The 25,210-nt window shown below is 49.7% G+C and overlaps 1 protein-coding gene across 1 annotated transcript in view; it reads left to right on the forward strand.

Annotated features, from left to right (window-relative positions):
- KCNJ5 (potassium inwardly rectifying channel subfamily J member 5) overlaps positions 1-9,920 on the forward strand; it is a 29,538-nt gene extending 19,618 nt beyond the window's left edge. Inside the window, exons 2-3 of the mRNA XM_058687302.1 lie at positions 1,581-2,519; positions 5,667-9,920. Coding sequence (XP_058543285.1) covers positions 1,583-2,519; positions 5,667-5,989 — 1,260 coding nt within the window. The 5' untranslated portion in view covers positions 1,581-1,582 and the 3' untranslated portion in view covers positions 5,990-9,920. The remainder of the gene's footprint in view (positions 1-1,580; positions 2,520-5,666) is intronic.
- The last annotated feature ends 15,290 nt before the right edge of the window (positions 9,921-25,210 follow it).

Here is a 25,210-nt window from a genome sequence, read left to right on the forward strand (position 1 = left end):
CAGAATATCTGAAAAATAGCGGACTATTACAGGTATCTAGATGTTTCTTTAAAGTATGGCATATCCTCCAAAAACATTTCACAGCCCTTTCTGAAAGTTATTTTTTGAGATATTTGAGTAAAATATTGAGATATTTTACTGAGATAATTGGCATGTAACATTGTATTCGTTTCAGGTGTATAACATAATGATTTGATAGATGCATACATTGCAAAACGATCACCACAGTTACTTAACATCCATCACCACGTGTAGTTACAATTGTTTTTCTTGTGACAAAGACTTTGAAGACTCGTCCCCTTAGCATCTTTCTGTTAACTGTAACCGCCATGCTGTACATTACATCCCCAGGACTTATTTTGCAGCCAGAAGTTTGTACCTTTTGACCACCTTACCCATTTCGCTGGCCCCATAAGCCCTCTGCCTGGTAAGCACCAATCTGTTCTCTGTATCTGTGAGTTTGGTTTTCATGCATTCTTTTTTGATTCCACATAAAAGTTTGCAGCCCTTTTGAAAACCTTAGGGGCATTAATGTCCTGTCCATTTCAGTTTTTTAGAGGCCACAGAATTACTGTGTCAAGATTTTTAATGGTGGTTCTACACTGCAATTTGTCATATTACTAAGTGCTCAGGCAGCACTCCCCACTCAGATGGGAGGAGTGACCATATGGTCAATCCGACACCCACTGCCTTTTCCTTTTTGTCTGCTGCTGAGACCTGAGACAAAAAGAAAGGAGACAGGGAGATAAAAAGAAAAAAAAACACAGACGTTGGGCCCAGTGATCAAGAATCCAGATTATCAGCTCCCCTACATACATGTTTGGTGGCCCAGGTAGCACTTAATCACTTACTGCTTTGGGACTCTATTTTCTTATTTGTTTATTCATTTATCCAATAAGTACTTTTTGAGGATACAGTATGTTCTGGGCTAGCCTCTGGGTATTTGGAATGTATGAGGGAACAAAACAGACACAACTGTGCCCGTGCGGAGCTTACATTCTAATGGGGGGGGGGGAACTATTAGAAATAAATAGACGCTTAAGCAAACAGTGAGACCCCACGCTCCAACTCCAACCAGTTGTCGTGATAACAAGTGACGGTCCATGTGTAATGCATGGACTGTAGCAGGCACTTAATAAATTGTTGTGATTTTATTTTTTAAATTGCTCCCACATATCTTTAAATCCCTTCAATACGATGTGCGGTTTGCACCTACATACTTACTCATCCAACAAACAACTATTCCTTCCTCCCTCCCTCCCACTTCCCTCGCTTCCTTCCTTCCTTCCTTCCTTCCTTCCTTCCTTCCTTCCTTCCTTCCTTCCTTCCATCCTTCCTTCAGCAAGCAACTATTGAGCTGCTACTATATGCTAGAACCCGTCGTGGGCACCAGGGATACAAGCAAGTAATATAAGAAAACATGGTCCCTGCCCTTGAGAACGCCACAGTAGGGTCTACTGTATACCAGATGAGGGGCCTTTGAGAACCCAGAAGCAAGGGTGACCTTGAAGGCCTGTGTTTCTGTGAATCAGAACAGTCCACTTCACTGATAATGTCTTTTTTAACTCCACGCATCCCAGCTATGGCTGGCGATTCTAGGAATGCTATGAACCAGGATATGGAGATTGGAGTCACTCCCAGGGACCCTAAGAAGATTCCCAAACAGGCCCGGGATTACATCCCCATTGCCACAGACCGCACCCGTCTGCTGACAGAAGGCAAGAAGCCCCGCCAGCGCTACATGGAAAAGAGTGGCAAGTGCAACGTCCACCATGGCAACGTCCAAGAAACCTATCGGTACCTGAGCGACCTCTTCACCACCCTGGTGGACCTCAAATGGCGCTTCAACCTGCTTGTCTTCACGATGGTCTACACCATCACTTGGCTGTTCTTCGGTTTCATTTGGTGGCTGATTGCCTACATCCGAGGTGATCTGGACCACGTTGGTGACCAAGATTGGATTCCTTGTGTTGAAAACCTCAGTGGCTTTGTGTCTGCCTTCCTGTTCTCCATTGAGACTGAAACCACCATCGGGTATGGCTTTCGGGTGATCACAGAGAAGTGTCCAGAGGGGATCATACTCCTCTTGGTCCAGGCCATCCTTGGCTCCATCGTCAATGCATTCATGGTGGGGTGCATGTTTGTCAAGATCAGTCAGCCAAAGAAGAGAGCAGAGACCCTCATGTTTTCCAACAACGCGGTCATCTCCATGCGGGATGAGAAGCTCTGCCTCATGTTCCGGGTGGGTGACCTTCGCAACTCCCACATTGTGGAGGCCTCCATCCGTGCCAAACTCATCAAGTCCCGGCAGACCAAAGAAGGGGAGTTCATCCCCCTGAACCAGACGGACATTAACGTGGGCTTCGACACTGGGGATGACCGTCTCTTCCTGGTGTCTCCGCTCATCATCTCCCACGAGATAAATGAGAAGAGCCCTTTCTGGGAGATGTCTCGGGCCCAGCTGGATCAGGAGGAGTTTGAAGTCGTGGTCATTCTAGAAGGGATGGTGGAGGCAACAGGTAAGACACTTTATCTTCCTCAGCCACAGAACCTTCCAACATGCCCGGGAGCTTAGGTCACCAGGACTAGAAGGTGGAGGTTGGTGCCTAAGAATCCTGGGATGGCACACTCAGCCAGCCCAGTCTCTAACGGTGTGACCTGAGGGGTGTATTCAAGAGGGAGTATTCAAGAGGGAGTAACAACAGCTAATGTTCACTGAACCCTCCGATTGCCCCACGCAGTTCTAAACTTTCAACATATCATATTGCCTTTAATGCCCTCCCACCTCCTGTGAGATGATGGTCCTTAAGTTACAGATAAAGAAACAGAGGCACAGACAGGCAGGCCATTGGTCTACTTTTTGTCCAAGAGCCAGTCAAAGAGCCAGGATGCCTGTGAAGGCAGGGGGCCTCAAAGCTGGCCCTCGCTTTCAGCAGGCCACGCTGCCCCACCCCATCCTGGAGCACATGTCTACCCAAACAGAGTTCTGTGACCAGAGAACTTGGAGAAATACAGTCAAACAGGGTGCCCTGGCTTCTTTACAGCAGGACTTGACGGTGTCTCCCCGTGCTGCGGGTCACTCTGCGAGAAGAGGCTCTGGTGTGGCATTTCCCAAACACAAGGATTCCCAAAGTCACAGGATCCTGTTTTGGGAGAGAAGCCCATGCCCCAGGGCCATGGGAGCAGCTCTTCTGGCTGGCCCCCCTCTGGAGAAGCCTGTCCATAAGCTTCCCTGTGGAAGGCCGGCTGAGTGAACACGGGGCGAGCCGAAAACAGCGTATCTACACCCCACGCAAACGCCCTCTTCGTGGCCAGTCTGGCACCTCCCTGCTCAGCTGTGAACCCTCACAGGCAGCTGGTAGCCTTTCCTCAAAGGCCAAGGCCTCTGTGCGAGCCCCCACTCCCACCACCCCTGCCACACCTCCTGGGGTGAGGAGCCCTCCGGCAGAACCCTGCACCCTGCTTCTTCTTTCTTTTCCTCTCCTTGCCTTCTTTTCTCTTCTTTTCACCCAGTAGACGGAGCACTCGGAGAAAACGCACTCAGGCTCGGAATGATAAGTAGTTTTCTAATTGTCGCAACAGCACCCCAGGGTCACTCCAGTCCTGTCTAGCAGACATTGATGCTGCGTCGTGCAGCTTTGTGCAGACAGAAGGTGTTCATAGTCAGGTATTCCACTTACAGATCCAGAGTTTTGTCTGCCGCACCACACCGCCTCCCAGAATTTCAGCGGCCTGTCACAAAGATGGCCAAACAAGCCTTCCTCACCTTTGGGAAGCTGGTGGCTGGGTGGGAAACTCAGACGGGGCATTCACAAACCTTCCCATTTGGACGGAGCCTGGGGAAGCTGGCTGGGGGTGCAAACAGGCTCCAGGGACGGGCGTGGGGGGTTGCTGCTCGGCCATCTGCTGGGGGCTGGAGCCTGGCCAGACAGCATATGGTGACAGCCGAGGGAGCCCCTGGGACCAAGGACAGTCAGGACGCAGGAAGCCTGCAGCAGAGCAGGGGGAGGGGGGCTTGCAGGCCACACCGCCCTTGGTGCTGGGTTGGGGATCTGAACAGGGGCTGAGCTTCTGGAGGAGGAGCTCCACTCTGGGACCACAAAGGAGGGGCCAGGTCAGAGAGGTGGGGACACATTGGACAGTTATGCCCTACACTGCCCTCATGCCTTTGCTCCCACCTGCCATGGAGGGATCAAGTGTTGACCCAGCTGAACTGGCTCTCCACCCCTTGGGTATCCTTCAGAGTCAGTGGCCTGCAGGTGACCTGCCCAACCTGGTTGACCTCCTCCCCTCCCATGAGCACAGGGAGTCCCCGGGAGACCAGGGGAGGACAACTCCCACCCGCACCTGTTCTCTCCGTGACTTTAACGTCTTAGTCGCCACACTCTCGGAGCCAGGCACGGGCCGTGGATTCAGGCGGGTTTTTGACTAGCACAGCTCTGCCACAACCAGCCTGCGTGAGTGTGGGCAAGTTGTTAACTTGTCAGCAAAGCGAGCGCCATCCGTCTCACAGGGTGGACGGGGGGGATGAAGCAATTACACGGGGTGTCCTATGTACAGCACCGTGTCTGGCACCTAGAAGGGCGTCTTTTCCTTCCAGATCAGGGACACAGGTGGGCTCTCTAGCTGCAGGGTGGCCCCCGCCATATCCCAAGGGGAGGGCCCCAGGAGATGCGGCCCAAAGGCCCCCGTGGACGTCCTGTACCGCTGTCTTCTCCAAGGCCCCCTGAGCCTGCGGACATCTGGCCTGGGTCTAGGCTGGTCAGTGCCCAGCTCAGGCCTCTGCCCCTCTTTTGGGCCGTGACACGGGACGACAGAATGGAAAGGCCTGGCCCAGGCAGCACCCCGGGAGCAGAGAGCGGGCTGCAAGCCCACGGTGTGTGGGGTGCACTGGGGGTACCCAGCACTGGAGTACAAATGGGTGGGAAGCAGCCTTTCACTTGGGTTAGGTGTGCATGAGACCCCGTGAGCTGGAGAGGGCTTCTCCTTCAGTTAAGAGCGCAAGCCACCGGTAGATTCAATATCAGAAAGCTGCTTTCCTGTGACCCCAAACACAGAGGCTTCCTCATCCATAAACAAAGCTGCTCTCCTCCCTGGAGAAAAAGCGATACCTAAAAATAACATAAGCATGCAAGGGCTGAGCAGACAGGGAATGGAGGCATTGGAGCATGCCACAGTCGAGGAGCCAAGGTGTGTGTGTGTGTGTGTGTGTGTGTGTGTGTGTGTGTGTGCGTGAGTGAGAGAGAGAGAGAGAGAGAGAGAGAGAGAGGCTTCTGCCCATATGTGTCTACCCCCAAAGAATCCCTGTGTCCTACATGCCTGTCAGTCTCTCAACATTCACTCACTCTGTATTTATCTTTGTTCAGACGTTTTTCCTGCCTCTTTTGTAGCTCAGTCTTCTAGACCTTAATGCATGTCACTGGCTCTGTCTGTTCCAGCATTTTCTGCCCCAGTCTCTAGGAACCTACTCCAGAATCTTGCATGTTGGCTTCTACTTTTCTGCCTCTACCCCCCCCCCCCCGGGGAGCTCCCCCAAGGCGAGGGCTGTGCCTTCTTCCGGTTTACTTCTCCAACGTGCTCCGCACAAGTAGAGGTGCACAAATGCTGGCTGGACGATGGAGGATGGATGTGGCTAGTCCTCACACCTGTGTCCTCTGTCCCCCCAGGTATGACTTGCCAGGCACGGAGCTCCTACATGGATACAGAGGTGCTCTGGGGCCACCGATTCACACCAGTCCTCACCTTGGAAAAGGGCTTCTACGAGGTGGACTACAACACCTTCCACGACACCTACGAGACCAACACGCCCAGCTGCTGTGCCAAGGAGCTGGCAGAAATGAGGCGGGAAGGCCGGCTCCTCCAGTATCTCCCTAGCCCACCCCTGCCGGGGGGCTGTGCTGAAACGGAGCTCGATACAGAGGCCGAGCAGGAGGGAGAGGACGGGCCTGAGGGCCTGGGTGGGTCCCGGGAGAGCACGGGTTCGGTGTGAGGACGGTACTGTCCCCACGACCTCCCCTCGCTGGCCTCTAGGGGCACAGCACCTGCTACAGAGCCGGGGGAGGAGGAGGAATGATGTGACTGCGCTGTTTGGGGGGCCCCGGGGCCATCAAGGCTCCATGGGGAGGAACAGTATGTCCAGTCCCGGCATCTCCCAGCTCAGGCCTTCCTGAGTAGGGGGCCTGTGGCCTGGGCCCCTATGGCAATGCTGCCTCTTCCCCTCCGGCCTCTACCAGCCCTGGCGGCAGGATGGGTTTCCCCACAATGATAGTTACAGAGGGCCCTCTGTCTTCACACACACTTCTCTCTGCCGGCTGGCTGGGATCACCCCGCTCTTTGGATCTCACAGACCACCCAGCAGCTCCCCTCCAAGGGCCAGCACGCCTCGCCCCTCATCCCTACCACCCTGAGGCTTGTTGTGGATTCTGGGCGGGGAGATTCTGCCCCCCTGGAAGCTCACACCCCTGGTCCTGGGCTAGGCTCACAGACCTCATGGGTTAAGGTCCATCCACGTCATGCAGGCGATTCCTTCCAACTCCCAGAGCAGTGTCCACCTTCTGAGAGCTACGGAGGACAAGGTCCTTGATGGTCTGTCCTCCTCTGTGTTTCCTCTGCTGTGTTCTGCGTGTCACATGTAGCCTCCCTGGTCTCCTGGAAGTAACTCTCAGAAGCTGGCCTGGGCCACCCAGCGCACCCACGAGCTCATGTACAGCTGTCACGGGCCACTTCCTGGCCATTCCCCATCGTACTGTGCCCCAGAGCTCCCACCCAAGACAGAACCCAGTGGCTGGTTCTTTTCTCGCACTTTTGGCCCAAGAATCACAAAGTACCTATCACCTTCGCTGTAGTTTTCTTTCACGGTCTCAGCCTGTGGTGAGATCCAGGGAGAGAGTGAGTGGAGTTTCCAGCGCAAGATGAGCCAGTCAGGACTGAAACCAGGAGGGGGGAGGAAAACCAGAGAGGCAAGCAATTAAAATTTTAAAATGAGAATCAGCACCAAGCACTGCCAAGACACTCTTACCTCAGGCTCAGCGCCCTTACCTGAGGGGAGGCAGTTGTGAAGCACAAAGAGGGGGAACCCAGGAGGCCTCACCTTCCAGCCCAGCTGAGAAGCCCCTGGGCCTCCTTCCTGTAGGCTGGGCCCAGAGAGCAGGAATGAGGCCCAGGGGGCAGACGGGAAGGGAAGGAAACGTGGGGCGAGGGCAATCAGTGGGAGAATCAGGGAGCCGGGGAACCTGAAGAGAGAAAAGAGCAGAGAAGGGTCTTCAAAAGGACAACTTCCGGAGGTTTTCTTTTCCAGTTTAGTGGCACAGGAAGAGGGCGGGCAGACGGGGCAGATGGTCAGGTCCATGAAGCACAGCTGACACGTGTCGAGGCAGATAGGCTCCTGAGAGGCTGCCCTGGACCTGGAGAGAGATTTCAAATGCTCCCTGGCTGCAGAATTATTTTCACAGCCCTCAGCTGCCCTTTGAGAATGGAAGCACGTTCCTGCCCGCTCTGAGGCACCTTCCCTGGAAGAGAGAGGAGCGCCATGGTGAGGCAGAAAGTTAAGGCGGAACAAAGGGAACAACTTCTGGGCTCTCAGGCCCACATCCCCTCAGGCTGGGCTGGTGTGAGAAGAGGAGGCAGGCAGCCTGGATGGGGAACTGCCTCTTGTGGGGCCACCATACTCAGAGGAAGGGGATTCTTGTGCTTGGGTATGTGGACTCCATCTTGAGAGCAGGCATAGGGACAGGGCCGGCAAGGGGTGGGGGGGGGGGGGGTCTTCCTGCCAGGGGCATGGCGCCGAATCCAGGTTCCAGGCATTTTTCTGTGGTGAGGCAGGTCTTGGAGGGAATGGGGGAATGCACTAGAATCCTGCCCCCACGGAAAGGGGAAGCACCCCAGCGGGGAACTGCATGCTATCTGGAATCTAAGGCATGCAGTCCGTTACTAAGATGGGATGTCTTGACTCTCGGGTGGGCTCCAGGCCTCACCCCAGGCCTGTCAGGTCCAGGGTTTGCACAGCGGGGCTATTTCCTCAACCCCCCTCGCCAGACCTAAACCTGGCCTTAGTCAATACCCATCAGTGCCTGCGTGTTAGAACCCTCGGTGAGGCAGCTAAGAGGGGGCACCGCAGGTGAAGCTAATGCTGCAGCTGGACTGGAGGGGCCCGCTTCACACCTGCCTCCATCTCCAATTCTAAAACCTCCTGCACCGGGCTGAGTGAGCCACTCTCCAGCTGGCTAACTCTGCTGTGGCCTCCATGAACCCGGGCTGTATCATGTCTCAGCCAACTACAGAAACCGTCGAGGCTGCAGAAGCCAATGAGATCAATGCGGTCCTCTTCCAAAGCTCCCCGATTAGTCAGATACCAATCCCAGTGTGCATATTCGCTGCCTTCTCTCATGAAGATTCAATTGCAGGAAGACTGACTGCCCTTCATATCTCAAGGAAATCCTTCTTCGTGACCACTCGGTACACCTAAGAAACATTCTTCAAATCATTTTCTGGAAGTTCTCATGTAAGCGTGCACTTACTAAATGTCGAGTCTGGTGGGGGCCAGACCTTCAATGGATCACTTTATAAACGTTGCACCTGCACACCAGCCATGTGTGGATCACAGCCCTTAGCTACACGGCTCCGAGCCCGCCCATCACTTCTGAAGGGCCACACAGCTGAGTTAAGCCAGCTAGTCAGGCACGCCCACTGGTAATTCCCATAGGCCTCAGCACCTCCCAAATCCCAAAGCGGTATCCCACAGGTCAGACCCTGAGGCATTGGGAGCTAACTTCTTGCCTTAGCTTCCATGACCTTCCTTTCTGAAATCACCCCTTATAAGGGAGGAGCCCCTGAGAACTCAGAGGAAGCTACGTTCCCACTAATTCTCCTCTCCCCATGAATCTGACACCTGATAGGTGTGGACAGCATTGCCCATTGACCCTGTTCTCAGGCCAGGTAGAATGGGTGTTGCCCGTGACCGTTCCCTGCAGATGCCACCCTTGTGCAGTCAAAGCCCACTTCCTGTCATTCCCTTCCGCTGTCTTAAGATCCTGGCCTGAGCAGTTGACCTGGCTGGAGGAGAAGAAGCCCTTGTCTTGCCTGGCAAGAGCCCTCCTTGCTCACCACCTATAACAACCGGGCACCTAGTTTCACCTTATTTATCCTGTGCCCTGCTTTCCAGCCTGCCTCAACCATGTGTCTCATGTGAGTTGAGAGCCACAGAAACTTGAAATTTTTGTACTGAAATTGCCAAAAGCAAAAACAAAACAAAACACACACAAAAACCATCTGCCTGTTATCTTCTAAGAATATGCCCTGAACGCATCTGTGCACATACACCATTTACTGAGCACCTACTACGCGCCCAGTGGATGAGGCACTTCACCTGGATGATCGCACTTCATTTGCAAACACTGTAGAGAAGCTCTTAGTAACCCCTTGTTACCAATGAGACAAGTGAGGTGCTGACAGGTTAATTAGTTTGCTCAAGGCCGCAGATAATGATAGGCAGGGGCCTCTGAGCCAAGCCCTCCCAAATACAGAGAGGCCATCATGGTGCGCCTCACCCCCCTCCAGGGCAACTCCTGAGCTGGGGCCACGGCAACAGGAGCGTCCCACCTCTTCAGATCACCACTTTTCTGTGCTGTGCTGTAGACCGTCCGCTTCCATCCACCAGCATCGTTCTCCTGTGGCAGGATAATTGGGAGACACCTTTTTCTGATGCCTAGAGAATTAATGAGCTGTGAAAAGAGACTAGACGGGGAATTATTGCTTTCTGGAAGAAGCCACTTAATTCTGCTCGGCTTGTTTTTTGCTAACAACATCTCCTTAAACTGCTGTGTCAAATCTCTTTCCCCCTGTGTAAGATTTGTCAATCTTCTTATTAAAGAGAACACCATTGCACAGCTAAAAATTCATCCAATAAAGTGGATTTGATCTTACAGAGCACTCTTTCCCATTTTAAATAGATGGCCACTGGTTTCCCATTCAAAGTGATTGCCGGTTTAAGCAAACTTGTCCTCTTGTTCTCATCAGTCTAAAAATGCAGCGTCAGTATCTAGCCCAGTGTTGAGGTGAGAATGTGGGCACAGGTGGGGAGGGCACTGGATTGAGGAGAGCCAGACCAGGAGTCAGGGCTGAGCCTGTAGACAAAGTGCGGAGCAGGGAACCTAAGCAGCGTGGGTTCTCAGATCATTCATTCCCTCTCCCCAAATAATCGTCACACCTGCTTTAATGTTAAATATTCAGACTCTGCATTACCTGAATAATGAGCATCTTTTATAATATCCGCTTTAGGGGCATCTGAGTGGCTCGGTCTGTTAAGCGTTCAACTTCAGCTCAGGTCATGATCTCATGATGCGTGAGTTCGAGCCCGGCGTCGGGCTCTGTGCTGACACCTCAGAGCCTGGAACCTGCTTCAGATTCTGTGTCTCCCTCTCTCTCTGCCCCTCCCCTGCTCTCTCTCTCTCTCTCTCTCTCTCTCAAAAATAAATAAACATTAAAAGAAAAATAAGATAACAAGAAGCAATATGTTCACTTGTGAAAGGCAATGCAGTCCTGGTATGTGTGGGAGCTTCTCCCATGTCTGGCTCAGTGGCCGGCCCATGATTAACCAGCTACGTCTTAGTCCGTCCAGGCTGCTATACCAAAAATAATAAAGACTGAGGCTTAAATAACAAACATTTATTTCTACCGTTCTGGAGTCTAGAAGGTCCAAGATCAAGGCTCTGGCAGATTTGGGGTGTCCCGTTAGGGTCCCATGTCCTAGTTCATAGATGCCTAATCACCTTCAAAGGCCCACCTCCTAACATGATCACGTCAGGGGTTAGGATTTCAACATGTGAATTTTGGAAGGGACACAAACATTCGCTCTATAGCAAGGTATAAGAAGATCAGTTCGTGTGACCTAGGCCGAGGCAAGAGTGGGGCCTCTACATCAGCACAGGGCCAAAGCACCTGCCAATGTGGAGGGTGACATTGCCTTCGTGGTGGTGAGGGAAAATAAAAACCATGTGCAAAGGTCAGGACACTCTGAGAATGGCTGCCTGTTTGCCTGCAGGAATGCCTCCCGGCTGGGGATTGCACTACACATACTGTTCAGTATCAGAAGGGAGACAGAAGGTCCGGGGGGGAATCGGACCCCTCAATGGGCAATTTGCCATCCAAGCCTAGATGTCCATCTGGGGAAGGAGAACTATACACCCATTGCAGGGAAAAAGCAAAAATCTGAATGTTGCCCTCGGAAGACCCACTTTGGCCCAGAAGGTCCAGTCGTGGCTTGTGCTAGGCGAAAGACCAACATGTGCCACATGTGTCCCTGACCATCCCTTTAGACCCTGTTAGATCCCAGCCATAAGGCATGTTGACTTCTCTCTGGCAAATAAGTGTCCAGGGAGGAGTTTTGGAAACAGGAACGTTGTTTGTTCTCTAAGAGGCTACTTACTTTTACTCAGAAGCTGCTACTAAAGTAACCTCGATTTCTCCCCAAATCACAGGGAGGAATTAATGAGAATTTGGGCGCACCAGCGTGTGCTTTGAGCTTCCCTCTTTACCAAGTGGCAATAGCGTAGGTGGAAAAATCTAGGGCGGAGCGGGGTAAGGCTGCTGGTAGTAAGAAAGGAGGTGGCATACACTCTGAATGTCATTGTCACGTTCCCAATCACATCTTAAATAGACCTGTTCATGGGAGACACTGCAGTCGGACCTGGGGGATTTGAACCCTTGCATGGCAACTGCTTTGTCCCCTAACCCGCAGGAGTGCTCAGCCATGGTCATTCAGGCATTCACCCGCCACCTGTTCCCCTCACAGAGGTCCGCTGGGTGTGCACATGGAGACAGGAAAGAGAGGAAGGGTGTTAGTGGGACCCAGATTGCTCCCCGATGGGTAGAAGCATGGGTGTCCAAGCCACCCCCACCCTCCTTCCTTTTCAGATTAAGCTTCAGACTAGAATTCTGCCCAATGCACACACCACATCTTCAGGGCCCTCACAGTCTTTTCATATGCAAGGAGAAAATCCTGAGGGTGGGGCGGGAAGGATCTGTTCCTCTTTCTGTGGGTCCCAGAATCCCAGTGGGGCCACGTTGGCAGGAGAGCCTGGACCTTACTCCTGACCATCCCTTCCCTCCAGGCTTGGTGGAGTGCTGTTAGCCATTTTGACCGCTGTCTTGTGGCAGAAAACATGGGGCCAACTTTGCACAATGTCCAAAGGGTCTCTCACTTTCCATAGCTTCGATTTGCCTACACATCCCGTCACGCAACAAAAATTTATGGAGCACCTTCTGTGTGTCAGGAGCAGGAACAGGCACCATGGATTCAGCAGCAGTCAAGACGGACCTGATCCTCTACCCCGGGGAACTTACCATCTGGCAGGGAGCAGAAGAGAGACAGAAAGGGACACAAACAAAAGAAAGACTTAGCTTGCAGTAAGGAAAGAGCAAACTGAAGTCAAGCACAGCGCAGGTGCACCTGGGGAAGGATGCAGGGACCCACCTCCGAGGAGGCATCCTGGAGCTGAGACTTGCATATGAGGAGGAATGAATTCATCAGGCAAAGTGGTGGGAGTGTCTGATTCTGGACAGAGGTTAGAGCATGTGCGTGAGTCCTGGAGTGGAAGAATCTGAGGGCAAAGACCAGGGAGGCTGTGGCACCGTGGGGGGGGGGGGGGGGGAGGGGGGGAAGCAGAGGTCAGACCCTGCCGGCTGGGAGACAGGGCTGTGGGCGTGGGCTTTATTCCAAGGACAGTGGAGAAGAGCAGAAAGGGTTTTGTCAGAGGGGCTACCCGACAGGAAGCGATTCTATTTCGAGATGGCGTGGGCTCAGTTGTGTGGGCTTTCGTTCCCCAGCGGGGCCTCAGGTTATCAGCCACAAGGGGCTGCTTTCTGAGCTGCTCCGTCTGGCTGTACTCAAAAGCCACAGCTGACCTGAAACACTTTATAAACATTTCCAGGTTGTAAACTCTGTGCTATTTCTGAGCCATTCCGAACAAATTCATTCCAAATATTATTGCACATCCCCTGCGTGTGAGATGCTGATCGGATCGGGTCAGGGCCCCTTAATGCCACAAGCCACGCCCATGTCCACCTGCTGCATTTGCCACCTACGCTGGTTTTCAAGCCGAGTTCCGTTAAGAATATGAGAAAGCCTTCCTACTGTATAGCACTGACCTTGACAGCTCATTCCACATTCACTTCAAGTAGATAGCAGGCTCTTTTCATTGCAACACTGCCAGGCAGCATCTGGAAGAGAAAACTGGTCGCTTTTCAAAGGCTTTAAAGTTTTCGCTTTAGAAAAAGGAAATTTCATTCTGTAAGGCACTATGCATGTGTATGACATGTGTATAACATCTTGAAAATTGGTATTGCTTTGTGTGACACTCAAAGAAATCCAGTGCTCGTGCTGCTCCCAACCCCCTTGCCCCTTTATGACCTTTCTTCCCACCTTCAATCATGGACCCTTTGACTCTTTTGCTCCCACCCCGCCTCCCCCCACCCACTCCACCTTCCACTGCAAGATGCCTTGTTGCTAGCCAAAGGTTCCCTGCACACACTCTTCCAAGGATATTGGCCCCCAGCCAGGTTCAACTTAACATTTTCTTCCCCCTCTGTATATGAAAATAAGATCGCTTTTAAAAACAAAACAAGGGGAGCCTGGGTGGCTCAGTTGGTGAAGCATCCAACTTAGGCTCAGATCATGATCCCACAATTCATAGGTTTGAGCCCTACATGGGCTCTCTGCAGTCAGCACAGAGCCCGCTTCAGATCCTCTGTCCACCCCCCCCCCAACTGCCATACCTCCCCAGCTCATTCTCTCTCTCTCAGAAATAAACAGTTAACAAAACAAAACAAAAAACAAAATTCACAACATTTTTAAGTGGAAGGGTTCAGTGGAAGGATTTTTACAGAGGAATTAGGTTGTTCCGGAAGTCATTCTAGGCCATCCCTTTAGGCCAGGCTTAACTTGTAATCACTCACTCACATATTCAGCAAATTTCAGTGAGCAACCTTCTGTGTTCTGAACATCTTGCCAGGAGCTGGGGGAAGAGAATCGAATAAGACACGGCCCCTGCCCATTGGGAGCCCGCAGCCAAGTTGGACAAGGGTTTCAAACTGATGGCTCTGATTTGTCTCATTGACCAACCATCTTAATCTGCGTTATAGACACAGACAAATGCCCATGTTGTTGGTTACCAGAGGACCAGATAAAAATACAAGGATATTTTCATTAAAAAATTAGTGAACGAAAAGACTCAAAATGCAGGTTTTGTCTATAAAGTCAATGATTTGCCATCAAATCAGTAGTAACAATTTATACGTTTAAGATACACCATTAAAAGACAATGACAATTCCAGGCAAAACCTTCAGACCCTCCACTTTCAACTCATTTGCAAACTCTTCGGCTTAATCTATGGAAAATGGGTCAACCAGCAAATAGTTATTCCAGTTTCCAGGATTTTTTTCATGCTACACCTTAAAAAAAAAAAAAAAGGAACACAGCTGTTCATCACAGACTTGGAAAATTCTGCCCATCCTGACCCTGACAGGGCCCTGCAGGTCCCCCACGGCCCTCTCCTGTCCATGCAGGTGACCAGGGGGAGACAGCATTTTCCAACTGGAAACTTGGTCCACAGAGGGAGATTCTGCGGAAGCTGCACTCCAGGCCTCCCATGCACCCATCCCCGACCCACCACTGGGCGAACCTCAGCAGAGCGCCCTTGCCAGGGGGTGGGGACACGGTGGCCCTGGCACTGGACTTGGGATAGGAGTTTCAGCAACTGGCAAAAGAGATGTCTCTTGTCTTGGAGGAGCTTAGATTCCAGTGGGGAGGCAAGCGTTGATGAAGTAAATTCACACATCGTGCAAACTTAGGCTTTGGCCAGCCGTGTCAATGAGAGTTACATGAGGCAATGAAGAATCTACAAAGCACAGAACAGCAGATCTTACCTGGTCTGGAGTCGTGGCATTTGAGCTGAGGTCTGTAGCACGAGAGGGCTTAGTCAGGAGACGGGGTGAAGAAAACCCTCCCAGTGTGGGCACTGCGGGCGAGGGAGAATGATGTTCTGGACGACAGAGAAATAGCCAGGCTGAGGGGGAAAGTGCTGGAGGCGGGGGCTGGAGGACAGCAGGGTGCCAGGGCTACTTCGGTGGCACAGATTTTGACTCTTAGCTTAAGAGCAATGGAGCACCACCAAAAGATGTGCAGTTTTTAGAATACCTCTTTGGTTAAGAGTAGAGAATGGATGGGACGCTTGAGTGGCTCCGTCAGTTGCACGTCCGACTCCGGCTCGGGTCCCAGTCTCGTGGTTCGTGAGTTTGAGCCCCTGCGTCAGGCTCTGTGCCGACAGTGCAGAGCCTGGAGCCTGTTTCGGGGTTCTGTGTCCCCCTCTTTCTCTGTTCCTCCACTGCTCATGCTCTGTGTCTCTCTCAAAAATAAATAAGCATTAATAAAAACAAAAGATTCTCTCTCTCTCTCTCCAACCCCCTCTCCTCACTCTCTAAATAAATAAATAAAGAGTAGGGAATGGATTGGAAAGGGCCAGAGAATGCTTTGGGGAAGCTAGTTGGGTGAGAAATGTTGGTAACTTGGACTAAGGAGGCAGCAGTGGAGTTGAGGAGATGTAGGCGGGTTTGGGAAAATGCAAGATGAGTTATTAGCAGAATGATGGGATCCTGGGGGTGTCACGGAGGACATTCAGCCCTCTGGCTTGTGGAAGCAGACAGACAGCTGGGTCATCCCCTGAGCCTCGATGCACTGGAGCAGAGGCCAGTTTTGGTGGTGGGGGTAGAGAGGAGACTGGTACGGGTGTGGTTTCACCAAATCTCTGCATTTGCATGGTTGCCTGTGAGGTATGTCCGAGGACACTCAGTAACCATTTGAACATAGAAGTCTGGGGCTCAGAGACTGAGAACAGGAAAAGTTCTGAGTTTGAGTGTCATCAGCGGACAAGTGGAAGATGGAGGTGAGTCTGCAGATGAGATCGTCCTTGAAGAAAGCATGGAGGGCGAAGCAGGGACAGGACTGCTTCTTCATTTCGTAGGCAGGCTGGATAGGAGGGGCCTGCGAAGGGGCTCACAAAGGCCCCCCTGCCTTCCAGGACTCTGCAGGGTGCTACGTTTGGGGAGACCCTCCCAGAGACAAGCACAACGACTTCTCCTAGAGCCTCTGGGATCCCGAGGAGATGCTGAACGAGGAGCCCGTGGAAGAGTCATGAGGTGAAAACAGCAGGACTGGGCAGCACAAGGCAGCACTCACTGACCTGCCCCAAGCAGAGCACACCCTTCAAAGTCCCCCTGCACCAGCCGGCTCGCTTCCAAGCACCCCAGCCCCAAGATGGCCAAACAAGAGGGCCCATCCTCAAACAAGAGGGTTCGAGGGTTTCCCTCCAATAACCATCTCCTCTACCTCCTGAATGTGGCCTATTTTTCTCTCCTCTCACATGCCACATGATCTACATTGCTCTGAATCTCTCTCCTAATTAGTTCTTTTGACTTTGTAGCTTCGCGCTGTCTTTTGGCTTCCACTGCCCATCTAAACGCCTTACGTTCACTTTTGAAGCATTCTTTAAAGTTGATGTCATCTTGTTGGTTTCTATTGGGATGTCTGACATGTAGCTAGCTTAAAAGAGTGAATTTCCATATTCTCCTTACAGATTTGCATTTTCATATCCGTTGGAGGAAAGGCAGTCGGCTCCTATGACACAGCTGGTGGGCAGAAAGGTATACGGAATGAAGCCACTGGCTTCTTGTCAATGTGGGGTCTCAGGGAGGAAAACTTAAGAAATTACCCAAGGGAGGAGAACTTTGTCACTAGTTAATAGAGTTGATGCCTCCATGACTGCCCCTCATGTCACCCCATCCCCATGCAATCGATAGAATCTGTGCCTGGGATAGACTCTTCTGAAAGATAATCCAGAAGCAGCCACCTCAGCTGCAATTCCAACGAAATGTCCCGGATGTTTCCACTCTATTCATTTTACTCACTTAAAGATGGTCTTCGTGTGTCATGAGTTAGTGCCTTTCATTCATTTGCAGGGTGTTTATCCAGCCCAACTGTTTCATTCTTAGGAAGCTATGCTTCAAGTTTCCACAGCAGACTCCTTCAGCCAAGACTCATGAAAAAAATCCAAAATATGGTAATGTTTTCACTCACACATTTACATCACAAATATACAAGATACACCCCTCCAGGATCCGCACTGAGCATTAATTCATAATTCTGGGTTTTAGTTCCAGTAAGTTTTCTGGCCTTTTCTCTCTTTCTTCTTCTGGAACACCTATGCACTTGATGTCATGATATTCTTTTTTCTTCTTTTTCAATTGAAGTGTAATTACCATAGAGCGTTATATTAGTTTCAGGTGTACAAGATAGTGATTCAACAATTCTCTTTTTTTAATTTTATTTTTTATTTTTTAAAGTGATTCAACAATTCTGTACATTACTCAGCGCTCATCATGATAAGTGTGGTCTGAATCCCCTTTACCTGTTTCACCCCATTTCCTCACCTACCTCCTCTCTGGCAACCACCAGTTTGTTCTCTGTATTTAAGAGTCTTTTGGGGGGGGGGGGTCGCTCTTTTATTCTTTGTTTGTTCGTTTGTTTTGTTTCTTAAATTCCACATATGAGTGAAATCACATGGTATTTGTCTTTCTCTGACTTATTTCACTTAGTATTACACCCTATAGGCCCATCCTTGTTGTCGCAAATGGCAAGATATCATTCTTTTTTATGGCTGAGTAATATTCCATTATATATACATATTTTTTCCCCACGCCTTCTTTATCCATTCATCTATGGATGGACACTTGGGTTGCTTCCATATCTCCACATGTTTGGGTAAATAAATACCCAGTAGAGGAATTACTGGATCATATAGTAATCCCATTTTTATTTTTTTATTTTTTTATTTATTTTTTTTTCAACGTTTATTTATTTTTGGGACAGAGAGACAGAGCATGAACGGGGGAGGGACAGAGAGAGAGGGAGACACAGAATCGGAAACAGGCTCCAGGCTCTGAGCCATCAGCCCAGAGCCTGACGCGGGGCTCGAACTCACGGACCGTGAGATCGTGACCTGGCTGAAGTCGGACGCTTAACCGACTGCGCCACCCAGGCGCCCCGGTAATCCCATTTTTAATTCTTGGGGGGAAACTCCATACTGTTTCCACAGTGGCTATCTCTTTACTGACCTTTGAATTGGTCATAATAACCGTTGCCTTACCCACTAATTTACAACAAGAGTTATAAATTGAAAACCATGTGCAAACTTTAATGTCCCACAATCGACGTTTCACCATCATCTTCACCATTATCTACCCCACACAGGTAAAGAGCAAAAAGTGCTAGTGCAAGAAGTAACTCCACCTGAACGTGGAGTATCCATACCACCTTGGAAAGAGAAGAGCCCCTCGGTCAGAAAGACCCAGGTTCAACCTCTGAGTCTCTTTTTCTGCTGTAGAACAGTGATAACCACCTCATGGAATGTCATAAAATTAAATGGGATTTCATGGGAAGGCCCCATTCAAGGTGGCATCTCTATAAATATGGCCTCCTCTCCCTTTAGGTCGGGGGCCATGTGCAGAGAAAGAAACTTTCTTTTTCCACCCTCCTCTCCCCTCAGATCCACCTCCCACCTTCAGCCAGCCACTGATGAAAATGTCCCAGCCTGTTCTACCTTTCCCTCAAGTCCTTCTTGTCCCCTCTTTGCTTCACCTTTCCAGTGTTTTCCACCTAATTACAGGACTTCCAAGAACCTCTTGGGCCAAGCTAAATAGACATCTTCTCCTGCACCTTGACAGCCCTGTTCTTGGAGCCATTCCTCCAAGCATGACATTCTCCCTGAGGGAGAGGATCCTCCAGCCTCTCTCAGCGTGCTTCCCCCTCCTTCCTATAGCTTACCTCAGGCTCTCATTCATTCGTTTATTCTGCAGTGATTTACCTTCTGTGATGCACCTTCTGTGAACCTGGTCAACTCTGTGCCCCGCACTGTGCAAGGTCCTCGCTCCAGGTTTCACAGTACGTATTTGAGCAAAATCCAGTCATTTTTCATGTGCTCTATGTACAGATAGCTGGACAGCAGGCTCGTCTTGGCTAACAGGTGACTCCTGTGCACAGGAGGACAGATGAGAGAAAGGGAGTCAGGGGTCACGTGTCAGAAGTCATTGAGAGGCCAGGGTTCCACCAGGTCGCTCTGATCTTTTTGCCTGCTCAGCTGTCACCATCTGTTGACCATGGTTGAGAGACGGGGACCCTGCCCTACTACACAGACAAGAAGGACAGATCAACTGGGCATATGGTGCAGCCGCAGAACTGGAAACTCAGCTCTGGTCCAACGGGGGGTGGCCAGGAGCAACATGGCGGCCTGGCTCTGGGAACACAGTGCACCTCTGGGGCAAGGGAGATGGGAAGATGGCACACAGGGGCTGCTGCAGCACTGGGGGCCTGGACTCTTTTGAATTGACTATGGCCACTGGTATGAGCATAAGGAATTGGGAAAGACCACACTGGGCTCACAGAGCTCTGATATGGTCCTGGTGCAGATGGCCTCTGGTTGCCCATTGCAGGTCCATTCTGGTGCTAACATCTCCTGTGGTTCTTGTCAACCATAGGAGTCAACCTGGCCCCTTTAGGCCATTGGCATTGTCCCAGGGGAAGCCAAGAACTCAAGTATATCCTAACTTCTGCCATTAACAAAAACCCAATCTCATTCTGGTTGCTCATCGTGCCCTCCAATCAAGCCCTGGATCCATAGCTTGCCCCGTGACCTAGTGCCCGTTAGCCTCCTCTGCAAAGGTAGATAATGATTTCTCTTGGTGACACAGCCAGCCACAGGAATGCAATTGGCTGACAGCCACCAGCAGCGGGTGACTTCGGGCTCTGCCTCAGCCTTCAAAAGCCATTTGTCTTTTACTCTCTATTAATCACATGTCTAACTACGTCTTAGCATATTCTTCCTGGAAAACCCAAATGGCTCACAATTGACCCACCAATGGAAGCTGGAGAATTTACACACCAACTCTTCCCTCCTCAGTTGAGGGTTGCCCTGGAGTTTTTAAATCCCTCAAATTTCAGGGTTGAGCTGCCTTGAACACTGGCTGAGCAAGCTCTCACTGCACGGAGAAAAAGCTCTCAGGTGCGTGAGATGAGAACCTGACAGCAGGATTGGGGACTGTCCACTGCCCCTGTGGGAAACTGAAAGGTAGGCCAAAGGGGTGGCATGTGACCCCAACATCATCTTCTATGAAGAACACCAAACTTGCACTTCTCGAACCTGGGTATTTACATTCCCAGAAGCACATGGTGGTCGTGACAGGAGGGCCCCACGGGCATTATGAGCTTGGAGCATCAGTTTTGTGTGTGTGCATTTTGTGGGGAAGCATGATTTCTATTTTTAGCAAATGGATATTAGAGCTTGGAATGCAGACTTCACATGAGTTTTTAAAAGACAACGTGAAATGTCAGAAAAATGCCATGCTTGACATTGGCTGCTTTGCGTAACCTCCTGGACCTCCTCCACTCAAGTGGAAAAGATTGACAAGCAGAGCTGTGGGCCACTTGGAGCCACTGAAGGGCTTTAAGAAAGTGAGGCAGCCAGATTGGTGGCTCCGTGGGGGAAGCCAGCAGCAGGGAGGTTGGGGTGCTTGGGGGATTACTGAGGTCCCAGTGGGCACAGCACATGCCAGGGCACCACAGGTGCAGCAGATGAACAGAAACCCTCGTTCTGGGGTGCAGGGGGGAGGTACCTGAAAACTAATTCTACAATTAATGTTGAATTCGCATTTTGATATCTGCTCTGAACACAGTGCCCCCCCAGAGAACAAGAACTAGGTAAAGGTTTAGCCAGAAAATGTCCTAGACATAGGGAAGGGCTTGGGAAAAAGCCAGAAAGAGGGCATGAGCTTGGGGTGTGGGAGGAAGTGACAGGGCCCACGGGTGAGGGGTGAATGGGGTGGGGAGAAGACGACGTGGCATGTGCCTGGTAGGGTTTTCAGGAGTCAGTCCAGGCAGGCCCCCAGGCCACGGGAAGGAGTCTGGTCTGCAGCAAAAAGAGGCTACCGGCAGGTTTTAAATAGAGCAGCTGCAAAATGATATTTGCAATTTTCTAAAAGATCAATTTAGCTGCGATGTGGAGAATAAGATGGAAGAAGATCAGGGACAGATGCGGGGAAACTGGTTAGAAGTGAGTTACTAGTCCGGGGAAGGGATGCTGGCAGCTTGGGCTAGGAGAGTAGAAGTAGATAGATGGTAGGTAGATACGAGAGAGAGAGAGAGAGAGAGAGAGAGAGAGAGAGAGAGAGAGAGGATAGATAGATGATGGTAGATAGATGGTAGATAAATAGATAGTAGATAGATAATAGATGATGGTAGATAGATGGTAGATAGATAGATAGAAGATAATAGATAGATAATAGATAGATACATATAGATGACAGATAAATGGTAGATGATAGAGTGATAGATAAATGATAGATGATATATATATATAGATAGATAGAGAGAGATAATAGATAATAGAGAGTAGATAGATAATGATAGATGATAGATAGATAGGTGATGGTAAATAGATAGATATATAGATAATAGATGATGGTAGATAGATGGCAGATAGATATAGATGATAAATGGTAGATAGATAGTAGAGATATAGATAGTAGATAGATAATAGATAGATAGATAGATAGATAATAAATAGATGGTAAATAGATATATAAATAATAGATGATGGTACATAGATGGTAGATAGATAGATAGATAGATAGATAATAGATAGATAGATAATAGATCATGGTAAATAGATAGATATATAGAGAATAGATGATGGTAGATAGATGGTAGATAGATAAATAGTAAATAGATAATAGATAGATACATAGATAGTAAATAGATAATAGATACATATAAATGATAGATAAGTAGTAGATGATAGACGATAGATAGATAGATAGATAGATAGATAGATAGATATAGATGATAGATATATGATAGGTGATAGATAGATAGATAGATGATGGTAGATAGATATATAGATAATAGATGACGGTAGATAGATGATTGATAGATAGATATAGTAGACAGATAGTTAAATAATAGATAATAGACATAGATGATAGATAAATGGTAGATGATAGATAGATAGATAGATAGATGATAGAGAGATAGATAGATAAATGATAGATGATAGATAGATAGATATAAATAATCAGGGATCTCCAGAGAAACAGAACTTGTAAGATAGATATAGATATATGTATATGTGAATGTGTGTGTATGCATGTATACATTATATATAATATCTTGTATTTTATACATATATAAAAGAGAGAAAGAGAGAGATTTAGTATAGGAATTGTCTCACCCAACTACGGAGATGGAGAGGTCCCACAATGTGCCATCTGCATGCTAGAGACCCAGGAAAGCCAGTGGTCTAATTTAGTCTGAGTCCAAACACTTGCAAACAGGGGGAGCCAGTGGTATAAATCCCAGTCTGAAAGCAGGAGGAAATGAGATGAGATGTTCAGCTCAACAGTGAGGTAGGAAAAAGAGGGGCAAATACCTCCTTCTTCTGCGTTTTGTTCCATTCAGGCCAGCCATGGATTGGATGATGCCCCCCACCCACATTGGAGGAGGCAACCTACTTTATGAAGTCCACTGATTCCAATGCTAACTTCACACCCAGAAACAACGTGTCCTCTGAGCCAGTCGAGCTGACACACAAAATTCACTGGTGACTTTCAAAAGGGAAAGTGAACAGGACCTGGTAATAGAAAAAGAATGAGGGAAGTGGACAGAGTATGTAAAGGGATATAAAGACTGAACCCCTTGTTTCGGGCTTGGGCAACTGGATGTACAGTGATCCCATTGATGAAGACAAAGCTAGTGGAGAATGATCAGGATCAGAAAAAGAATGAGTTTTCTTTTTCATGTGTTGCACGTGAAGGGCCCATGATACGTGCAAGTGGGATGTGCTGGGTGGGAAAGAAGCCTGGATGGGACAGTCAGAAAGGGGACAAACCAGTAGTACCTGTCTGGGACCCCTGGGGACAAAGGCAAGGGCACTTCAACAAGAAGCGAGTGGTGAATACGGTCACATGCTGCTAAGAACCAGACAATAGTAAAGACTGACACAGTGTCCCTTAGCAAGAGCTGTCACGGGAGACTGTGTGTGCAGAGGGAGGCCAGCTTGGAGGGACCAAGGGGCATGTGAGGCAGAAGACCTAGGCACACCTCCTTCTGGACTATCGGCTTTGAAGTGGAGAAGCAGGGTGGTGGGTGTCTGGAGGGACACTCTGTTAGAGCTTCGACTGTGCACTGTCATTTGAGGATGCTGGAGGCTTAGCATGGTGAAATGCTGGTAGGAAATGCCTCCCAGAGAAGAGACAGCAGCAGGTGCACAACAGGGCTGGGGGCATCAGCAAATGATCCCCAAGAAAACGGGAGCAGTGGAATCCAGAGCATGCTGACAAGACCACAGTGGAGAACCCCCGCTCTGTGGGACGTTCCGCCCCTCCCTTGTTGTCCCCAGTGCCTTTCTTCTCCCTTCCCTTTGCTCTTTTAAAGTCCTATTTATTCTCAGGCGCCGGGGGGCTCAGTCGGTTGAGCGTCCGATGCTTGGCTCAGGTCATGATCCCACAGTTTCATGAGTTCAAATCCCACATTGGGCTCTACGCTGGCATCGCAGAGGCTGCTTGGGATTCTCTCTGTCCCTCTCTCTCTGCCCCTCCCCAACTCGCACTGTCCCTGTCCCTCTCAAAATAAATATATAACTTTAAGGTTCTACTTATCCTTCATTACCCAGATGAAGTCAACACCCCTTTTTCCTTCTTAGCCAAACCAAGCCTCTGTGTTCCTTGTCCTCCCTGAATGCGCAGTCTTTGTGGCACTCACTGCTCACACCAAATGATGACCCGTGTCCTCCAGATGTGCCATCTAGTCAATCAAGGTGACATCTTCTTTCTTTTAATGCGCCTCCCTCAGCACCAGCGCTGGCCTGACGTGAAAGAGAAAAGGGCTTTTACTACAAAGTTATCTCTATCAGGAGTCAGGGTGAGGACAGAGACCTTCCAGCAGCCCTGTGCTCACAGGACTTCAACCCTTGAGTGAACGCTCAGAGACAGACAGATGTCCTGCTAACGAGGTTCACATTTCTCCTGAGGATGGCAGGTCTGAGCTACTGGCAATTAACAAAAGGTGCAAAATGAGAGTGTAGGAGGGTGGATGTAGAAGAGCCTGGGGTGTTGACAGCATCCCTGGTTCCTGTGTGTCCTGTCCTCCTGTCCTCCCTGTCCTCATCAGACGTGTCAAACTAAGAGAGGAGATAATCTCAGAAGCAATTAGAAGGTGCTAAGAACTGATGAGATGTGAACACCACGGAGTGGGCATGTCCACCCCGAGCAGGAATTAATCAGTTGCTCCATAAAAATAGCAGGGGAGAGGACTGGCAGGACCACCCAGGGCCCTGGGGTGGGGGGCCAGCCCCAGCGATGTGGACACAGGCACGTCATACTTTCAAGTGATTTGTTTATCACATCTGTCTTCAGAAGGCTGGGGGATGGTTAGGATAGAGAGTTAATTTTTAAAAGTTAATATATGTAAAGTGCTTCAAACAGTGCCTGAAATACAGTACACCTAAGTCAAATACAATAAAACAATAACAACGATTATTCGGATCCTTGACAAGCAAGAGCTAATGACAAATGAAGCTGGATTTGAGTAATGCATCCACTAGTTGGCCAGAGATAGCTACTAATAAATCATTTAAATTCTGATTTTTGTTTCTTCATTTGAGAAATAAAGATATTCCTGCCTAATGTGCAGGGTTGTTGGGGGGATAGTAGAAGATACAATTGTAGGGTCTAGCCCAGACCATCAGAAATTCACAGTGGAGTGGGGGTGGTCTCCCCAAGGCAAGAACGGAACACCTTTACTCCAGGCATCTTCTCCATAAGTCACTGTGATGGTGAATTTTTGTGACAACTTAGTTGGGCCAAGATGCCCAGATATTTGGCCAAACATTATTTTGGACGTTTCTGTGACAGTATTTTGAATGGGATGAACATTTAAGTTAGTAGACTTTGAGTAAAGCAGATTGCCCGCCATAGTGTGGGTGGGACTCACCTAGTCAGTTGAACACCTGCCTAGAACAAAAGATTGACCTCCCCTGAACATGAAAGAATTCTGCAGCAAACGGTCTACAGATTTGAACTGCGACACTAGCTCCCTCTTGAGTGTCCAGCCTG

Source organism: Neofelis nebulosa, chromosome 10 (assembly GCF_028018385.1).
Source record: "Neofelis nebulosa isolate mNeoNeb1 chromosome 10, mNeoNeb1.pri, whole genome shotgun sequence".
In the NCBI taxonomy this organism is placed as follows: Eukaryota; Metazoa; Chordata; class Mammalia; order Carnivora; family Felidae; genus Neofelis; species Neofelis nebulosa.